At 44.1% G+C, this 8995-nt stretch overlaps 1 protein-coding gene across 1 annotated transcript; it reads right to left on the bottom strand.

The window, feature by feature from the left end:
* Positions 1–858: 858 nt before the first annotated feature.
* LOC118740209 lies at positions 859–7273 on the bottom strand. The gene is made up of 2 exons (XM_036471707.1): positions 3494–7273; positions 859–1734 (listed from the first exon to the last, which is right to left on the bottom strand). The coding sequence occupies exons 1-2, from the start codon at positions 7229–7231 to the stop codon at positions 859–861; spliced, it is 4614 nt and encodes a 1537-aa protein (XP_036327600.1). The 5' UTR covers positions 7232–7273.
* Between the last annotated feature and the right edge of the window lie 1722 nt (positions 7274–8995).

The following is an 8995-nucleotide window of genomic DNA, read 5'->3' as shown; positions in this document are numbered from 1 at the left end:
AAACATTTTTACTGCTTTGGAATAGTTATAAACGTGTAAGGGTTAAATACCAAAAGTTCATTTTCGTTTTAGAAAACTATAAATATTCTTTCTTTATAATAGGATTGGGAGCTCTATTCGGACTTTTTCAATAACCGAATATTCTGGATATTCGAATATCTGACTAAAACATCCTTATATCTAGTTAATAAAGTGGTATTAACCGGGTTTCCGGATAACAGAAAAGAACAAATATTAACCGGATATACGGATTTTCAAACCAAAGATAAAATAAGTTAATTGGTGAATTACTGAAGTGCTTTATAATATCCCAGAAGATAATTTAGGTAAGCCTTCTTAAGTGAAGCCATTCTAAGAGGCCTACCCAAGAAGGGCTGAAAAAAGTTCTTCCTTGCATGCCTTTTAGAAGGGCTTTTTCATTTACAATTTACGCGAATGCATAAATTTATACTATTTAGCATTACAAATGAATTTCAATAAACATTTTAAGTTGCAATAACACATATTTGATATAAACCATAAGCAAATACCTCAACGATGTATGATTTTTATAAATTAAAGAAGCAACTTTAAAAGAACTCCTCCAAAAGGTCTTCCGAAGTACGTCCTATAAAAGCCCTTCTGAAAGGCGTTCTATAGGTAGCGAAATAAGAAGCCCTTCAATTTGCGCTACTCCATACAAAAAAGAAAGAAGAAAGGAGTGTAGAGTGGAAGGCCTCTTGACTCTTAGGAAGGCCTTTCGGAAGGGCTTTTAACTCCTAAAATTATCTACTGGGATATTTATTTTGCATCTCAATAGATTCAGAAATTGATATCAGTTTCACGGAAGATAAAATTCAAACCGAATATGCAATATTTTTAAAAACCAAAAACAGAAAACTTACATATCAGCTCCAGCACCACTTCGGATATCATGGCGACCATTTCGAAAGGCTCAGGATCTTCACCACTAGCGCTGCGCATATTTTCCGGCACAATTTCGCGCCACACCTCAGCAATGACCGCACGATGTTTGATGAAATTATCATCGCTGAATGATTCCTCAATGGGTTTATTCAAAAATTCAATTGTACGTTTCTTCATTTCTGCCGCACGATCGGACATAAAATACAGCTTTGCACATTTGCGCGAAACATACGCTTGCTTTTCGCGCAAATCCTCTAGACACCATTCCTCAAAAGTATCCAGCCTACTCTGCAGCTCAGTGTATATGGATAGCGTAAAGTGCATTTCGAGCAACAATACAAAGGTTTTAATTTTCAAATTTTCTATGCCACGCATAAAACTCTCCGCATCGGGAAATACAATTAGTATAGGATGCAAATTTTGTAGATATACATCCTCATAATAGGTCTTAATTGCCCACGCGTCGTCTTTGTCACGCTTACGTATATTTACCATATTGCGTTTGCCGATCGACTCTTCGAAGTTCTCCAATTCAATCACCACCTTTTCGCATTCTTTCCCATAGCCATTCTCTTCTTCTTCTTCTTCCTCTTCCTCTTCCTCATCGCACTCGGAATCGCGCTGTACCGGTTGTTCAATGCGATGTATCCAATCGTTTTCGTAACGCCACTCCGAATCACCGAGCAAATAGTGAAAGTTTTGTAACATTATACGACGAATCCAATGACCTTCAATGAAAACAATGTCCATATTAAGGACAATTTGTTGGCGTTCTAATTCACGAAATTCACGCTTCAAAGCGTCTGTGCGGTCGTAATAGGATTTCACCTGGAAAAATCGAATGGAAAGCATCATTGCTTCGGATATCAAAACAAAGACGAATAGTGGAGAACGCGTTAGCGGAGGCTTAGCGAGAGATATTCTTTGCAATAAGTCCAGGAATGAAAGAACGGGACTGACAAACCTCCTTAGGCTTACGGCAGCCTAAAATCTTATTGTTGCTTCTAATCAACCTCCTTAAAGATAAACGGAAGATTATTACAGGTATCGGTTACTCTGGGCCAATTACGGTCAATATATTGTAGCCGCCTCAACAGCTACTTTTCCCGTCGAAATAGCTCGTTTTTTTGGGCCTACCGTTAGTTAAGCTTCACGACAACGATTGATGGACAAACCGACTCGGGCGGGGTTCGTCCGACGACGAACTTATATGCTGTCCCGAGATCGACCTGACGTAGGTCGTCACGCTCATTTGCTAGAATAGCCGCTTCTGCCGGAAAGTTTGGGCGGACTTCTGCGATGCGTCCGGATGGAATGAAGCAAGCCGCTGCGGAGGGGCGTTCATACATGGTGCAGCCAATAGTTTCTCCTACGATCTTTTGACAAGCTTGAGTGCCAAAGATCGGGGTGCGCGTTGAAGTTAGCTCCTACCATCCGGTTTTCACCTCTGAGTAGCGCAGGGGGTATGTTATATACACGTTAAATATTCCGAGCTCGACATCCCCTAACCACACAACTATGCCCTAACATTCTAGGTGATGTAGGATGAACACCAGGCCTCCCGCTCGCGATCTTTACGGAGCACATTGCAACTTCGTTTCCCGTCCCGACCCGTAAAGACGGTTATCTATTCGATCTTGCTATGAAGTCCGTTGCAGTTCAGTTGTAAAAGTTTGGTATACCTTGGGAGGTTGGTCACGATGTGGGTGATGAGAGAAGTGTGGGGTGGTCTACCTTCGTCCTGTTGCGCTTGCCACTGTGGTTGTTGCTGCCTGGTGGTGGATGGACATCATTGCCACGTTCACAAACTCTCTCTCTATCCTCAAATGCCGTCATCGAAGTTCAACCACCTCCAATAACAGAGAAAGTGCCGCGATACTCTGGGAAAACTACTGTCTGGATACACCAGGATGGTAAAACTCATTCTTACATATTCATGTTCGAACCTCACCCAAACCACATTTTCGCATGCCTTCTTAAACCCACTTAACTGAGCCTGTCTCTTTGGCCCGACGCCGTTGAAACACCTTTTTTCATGGGCCTACAACAGCGATTGGAAGGACAGCTGATCAAGGGAGGGTTAAGTAGCCGCTTGGACAACAACAACCAGTAATTAGAGCCATAACTTTGGACGAGGCTGCAGCTCGATTGATCAGGGTCAGGTAATGTGCTAAAATCCAACAGACAAGTCCTAAAGCTGCAGTGCGAAAATTCTTCAATCGATAGATAAATTATGAGGACAAATTTGCTTGTGTCTCAAAGACAATCCTATTGGTTTTGTGGTAATCGCTAATCAAATACCAATGTCTGGCTATAGCAGACTGCGCTGCGGTTTCTAGAGCTACCTGACAACGACGGTATGATCTTAGTACAACCATGGGCAGCTTGTGGTAGCAAGAAAAGAAGTCCCCTTCTTGAGGAAATCAATTGAAAGTATGTAAATGTACCGTGCTAAAAGCATTTAGAAAATTCATAACGAATGCTGTTATAATGTTTATGCTTTCTTTTTTAATTTGATTGAGCCTTTGTGTGTCTAACGTGATAAGTTTATTTGGTGTGAGTAAATAGGCAAACTAAACACACTTACCTTATGTACCACCGACGTGGCGGCTTCGTATTCACGTTTCTCCCACTTTGCGAAAAGCTTCTCATAGAGTGACTTCAAAGTCAGCATATTCTCCCAATGGTGTTCGTTTAACCCATCGTAGATTTTCATACGCACTATTTGACCTTGTATGAGCATAGATTCGAATTTCAAACGCTGTGCATCCTTAATAAACGACCTGCCGCTTTTGAAATTGAACATTTTCACTGGTGGGCGATTTTTCAATTCATCCACATAGTTTTCATCGATATCAGTCGTCACTACGCTGCGATACTTATGCGGTCCGTGGCCAATAAGTTTTTGGCGTACATCTTCCACCGGAACCTCAAGGCGCAAACGCAAACCATTCCGTAGACGCGTGTTGAATGTAAAGAAGCTGTCTTTAGGTGTGCTTAATTCCAACTGCGCCTTGCGCTGTCCCGCAAAGGGGAGCACCTTAAAAGGATTATTTTCTTCAGCCTCGATATCGAGTGGCTCCAACTTGAACCGACAACGATTCAACGCTTCGAATGGCACCACTGATTTGCGTATGTAGTCGAGTGGAATTTTTGTTTTGCCTTCCATCAGCAGAAAACTACCACTGTCATTCGTTAGATTCGTGCACACAGAGCTACTGAGCGAGGTCAGACACGTCTCAATACTTTTAAGGTCCTCTTCTATTTCTTGAACTATTTCGTCACGATTGACAGTAAGTTTCTGGCCCTCATCTTCGTTCACTTTGGTTTCATAAAGCGCCTCGCGCACTTCATGTAAGAACTCCAAATACTCTTTGCGTCCTGGATAGTCGAGTTCTTCGAAATCTTCAGCTGGACGACTGTGATAGTGGAAGTCGCGTGGCTGACACAGATCTTTAATGTGAAGAGTCTTATCGGCGACTACGTGCTTCGAAGACTTCTGCAGGTAGTTTTCGACCATTTCCTTTGTATTCCATTTGGGCATGGTCAAATCCATCTCAACAAATTGATTGCAGGGTGGTTGTGCCATGCGAAAATTGTCCATAACCACGCTCTCTTCTTTGCTCTTACCTTTCGTCACTTGAGCCTTGACAATCTTAGGCTGATAGTGTACATCCACCGGTTTCTGTTGCATATAGTTCCAGTGATCGTGGTGATGGCGCGCCTCGAACAATTTCGAATAATCACGCTTCTTCACGCCCCGCAAATTGTTGAAGTGTATTTCGTCGGGCTTAAGTTTGACCAAATGCGGCTTGTGTACCGCGGCGACGGTCTGGTCGAATAGTAGTGAAGGTACGCGCTCGTTAAGGTAGTCACGTGGCTTTCGCGGATGCCGACGTATGGTTGTTTCTCGATACCTGGGCGCAGGCATATTACCTCGCATGTCCATTGGTACTCTAACGCTTTTGGCTAGCTTTCCGCGCCTATTCTCTTCCTGATCCACTAACTCCGGCTCCGGTTCCGGTACCCATTCAGGATCTGAATCTGTGTCCGATTGCTCGCATTTTGTTTGCAATCTGGACTTTTTCACCACGTAACATGGTATACCAAGCAATTTGAGACGCTTCTCTTTTATTTGCGCCTTGTGCTGTTTTTTTATTTTATCCTTCGCGGCCATGTATTCGTACGTTGTACTCAAATTCATCAAATCGAGTTCATCGCCCTGCTGTGCCGACTGCGATTTCTCAGTCTGCTGGTCTTGCGCTCTTTCGTCATAGAGAAAACGTATCAGATTAAACTTCTTCATTGGATACTCGAGACGAGGTCGTACAATTCTAAACTTTTTACGCAAGTCACGTTCATAGTGACGTCCCAACCGCTTTTCGATGTACTCGCGCACGGCGCTACTCTTTATTTTCGGCAGTTTATAACCGAATTGTGGCAGAAAGATTTTGAGCAGGGGATCATCGGGTTCACGCAATTTCGGTATGCCCTCTTCAATATCCAGCCTAATGGCTTCCTTCTTTGGCGCCAACTCCGCCAACCATTGTTCACGCGTCTTGCACGTCTTCTCTTTGTGCGTTCCGCCGGTCTTCTCGGTCTGGTGTTGCTTGCCGCGCAAGCTTTCGCCCAGCTTGAAGTGGAAGCCACGCAGCTTGTAGTTGCTACCACACTTACCCACTTCAATGTCGTCTTCGTCATCGCTAGACTGTTCGCTGAACTCTGTGCGTTCAGAGCCATATTTTGGAGTATCGCTGCTAATCTCCAGCTTCGCTTCCGGGTAGTCCTTCAACTTGCCGAAAGTTTTCAAAAAATATTCCTTTTTAACAAGGGCTTTGTCGCGGTTAATACGATTTTCCGCCTTCAACACCTTCTTGAACTGCTTTGTTTCGCGCAGCGTATGGGGAAAACCCTGTACTGGCTTTGGCGATTTACGCACCAGCCCTTCTATTTTAATATCGGGGTCGCATGCTGTATCTATGCCTTCGACCACTTCAGTGAAATGCTTCTTCGCCAGCATTGTGGGTTTGAGCTCCTCATCAGCTTTATCTTGCTGTTTTTTAGCGTTTTGTTCCTGCTCTGCGAGCTCTTTACGTCGCAAATAAAGCGTCTTGTAACGATCACGGCGGTTTCGGCTTTCTTCTGCTATTTTCTCTTGATTGTATGGCTTGTCGGCCGAGCGGAATAATTTGCAAAACGGCACAGGTGGTTCACTGCTTGGCTCCTTCTCTTCCACGGTGCGATCCGGCACCTCAAAGCATTTAGGCACTGACAAGCGTTCATTTAACAATTCTCCTTCTACTTTATCCTGTATGTCCTGTTTGACACGACGTCGCTCCATGTGACGCACTATACTGCGATATAAGCTCTGATTTTGTACATCCTGTTCGTCGGCCTGATAGGTTTGTTGATAATCAAGGCCTTGAAAGTCCAGTTGCATAGGGTTCTCCAAGTCTTTTTGGTCGCAAATAAATGACTCTGATGATTGCGACTGCGTCTCGCCACAAACATTGTCTGCATATTTAACTGACTTTGTCAATATATTGAATTCACGCTTCTCCGAGAACGCCTTTGTACGCAGTGCCTGTGGATTAACCAAGCAATACTTCTTGCGCGGATCTCGAGTTAGAAAGAATTTTTGGCGCGCACGTGATAGTTTTGCAAACTCTTCGAAATTTATCGGGCAAGTGCCGACAAAGGGTTTTGGCGCACCGGCTACAACGCTCTCCCGACATGGTTTCTTCCATTCGGGACCGCGAAAATTCGTGCGTTTGGCACCCGACTCCTTATGTTGTGAATCGATCATTTCCTGTGAGGTGACTAACTTTTCATCTGACAGCTTCAGTTGCGTTGTTGTTGAATTTATGCTAAGAGAGCTGCTTTTTGGCTTGGATGACGTGGATGCGCTCGAGCATCTGCGTTTGAATTTCTTCGGCGCTGCTATAATCAAATTATCAAAATGTGAGTTTGTGGAACTTGTAAAATCGTAGCCGCGTTGTTTTCGGGGTGGGGTTGTTGTCGGAGACTCTTGCTCAGACAACCGTAGCTGGATATTTGCTACGTTAATCAACGGTCTCGTTGGGTCACCATATTTAACGGCACTAGCAACTAGGCCCCATTTATCTTTGGCTGCAGCCTGTTGGTCACATATTTCATATTTAATTTTGTTTGTGCATTTTGCAGTTGTAGATGACGATGCTGCGTGTCTCTTTAAAAATTCTTGACGCAAACTCATCATAGACTTATCACTGGCGTCGCTCAACTTAAGCTCCTGCACCGATGGCCTCGGGCGTTTATAGTAATCCGATTTTTTTGTCATTGGCATGGTGCTTCAAATATGTAGATAGAAAAAGTTTATATTTTTTAATTTTAACCAACTTATAAATAAACAATTCTTTCCTTCTATTATTTTTATTCAGATCATAAAAACCCATTATTTCCTTCAATTATTCCATTCTGACAGTAAAGGCGAAAATACTTAGTATGTAAGTGTTATTTAAGATCATTTTGAAAACGCTTAAACAAAGTAAAGTATTAAGCTAAATAAAATGAGATTGAAATTTTATTTACATATATATCTAAAAGCTGCTTGGGTGTCGAAGACCAACAAACGAATAACAAAGAGTAGTGACATTGAGAAAAAGATATTACCGTGACATCAGACTCTAAGTACTGGAATGACTTGGGTTTTTCCCGAACAAGCGCTGTTGTTTCGGCGACCTAATCCCATTTTGTTCTGCGGACCCCATCAAGGGCATCAAGGGTTAGGTGCAACACCTGTAACGGATGGAGTCACCTAAGAACCTGCCCAGGCCTTGGGTCTCGCAGGGAGCTTTGTGGCCCCTGTTGCTCAAGCCGAATGTATTATCGGCCTCCGTAACCACCAGCTCGCATAACGCGCAGATGCTAACTAGCACTCAGAGAGCCTGCATGGCTCCAAGAAGCTCACAGGAGCAACAGTCAAACGCCATGACATAAGTGCACTACTCAGAGGTGAAAGCCGAATGGAATAAGGTGATTTCAGCGCACACAACAAACTTTGGACCACCGAACCTATGTCAACTTTAACAAAGCTGATTGGAATAGCATCGCGGAAGTTACTCAGTGTAGCTTCGCCGCCTTTTCCATACCCGCAAATGTATATGCTGGCGAACGCCGCAGCTGCTCGCTTCATTCTATCTGTACGCATCGCGGAAGTCCGCCCAAACTTTCCGGCAAAAACGGCTGTTCTCGCAAATGAGCGTGACCTCATATGACAGGTCGATCCGGGGGATCCTCGCCTAAGGGGTCGTCATTTGGAGATTCAGCAAGTGGTAAACCAAAATTAACGGAGAAAGTGGGAGGAGCTTTTGAAGACCTGCTACTTTGTCTATGGTGTGAGTAAGCTCAGGTCAACCGTGAGGTCCTGCCTGATCTAGGAAAGCTAATTCGATGGTCACGCCTCATCGAGCCCGAAGAAATGCGCGAGCCATTTTAGCCAGAAATTTGCATTGCATTCTATGGTAGATAAGGCCAAGCGTCGGATGATCAGGAGGCTGCACAAACTGCCCAAAAACAATGACTCACTTTCACCGGCGGTGAGGTCCAGGTGGTCATCGGTAAGGCGAAAACCTCCAAAGCCATTGGACACGACGAAATTTGCATACTGATGCTGAAACATTTGAGTCCTGCGGGCGTAGCATATCTCAACTTGTAAATGGCCACTATCATCACTCCCAAAATGTGGAAATCGGGGAAAGTGGTCCCACTGCTGAAACCGGGGAAACCAACTAACAAAGGAGAGTGTTACCATCCAACACGCTCCATTCCCTGTTCACGAAAACACTTGAGGCCTTTCACACTTCACATACGACCTGACCCCAACGTAGAGTGCACAGCACTTAACGCCGTAAGCAGCTCGTTGCCTTAACCGTAACCGCACCTTTAAGAGTACAGTCCTAGTATCGTTGGACTTGTCAAAGGCGTTTGACATGATTTTTCATTCCACGCTACTAGAATACATCGAGGCTTCCTCTCTCCCACAGGGGCTCAAACGGTGGTTGGCGAATTATAGGGGTGGTCGGCAGTCGTCAATAACCTTTTTAGATCA

Source organism: Rhagoletis pomonella, unplaced genomic scaffold (genome assembly GCF_013731165.1).
Source record: "Rhagoletis pomonella isolate Grant_MI unplaced genomic scaffold, Rhpom_1.0 Rhpom_scaffold_00005, whole genome shotgun sequence".
In the NCBI taxonomy this organism is placed as follows: domain Eukaryota; kingdom Metazoa; phylum Arthropoda; class Insecta; order Diptera; family Tephritidae; genus Rhagoletis; species Rhagoletis pomonella.
The sequence above is the reverse complement of the archived record's forward strand: the minus strand, read 5'-3'. Positions and strand labels throughout refer to the sequence as shown.

Excerpts from the sequence above, each read along its gene's own strand:
- LOC118740209 (XM_036471707.1), bottom strand. The coding sequence starts at position 7,231 with ATGCCAATGACAAAAAAATCGGATTACTATAAACGCCCGAGGCCATCG. Across the intron at positions 1,735-3,493 it reads CCACGTCGGTGGTACATAAG|GTGAAATCCTATTACGACCG; the intron begins GTAAGTGTGTTT and ends CGATTTTTCCAG.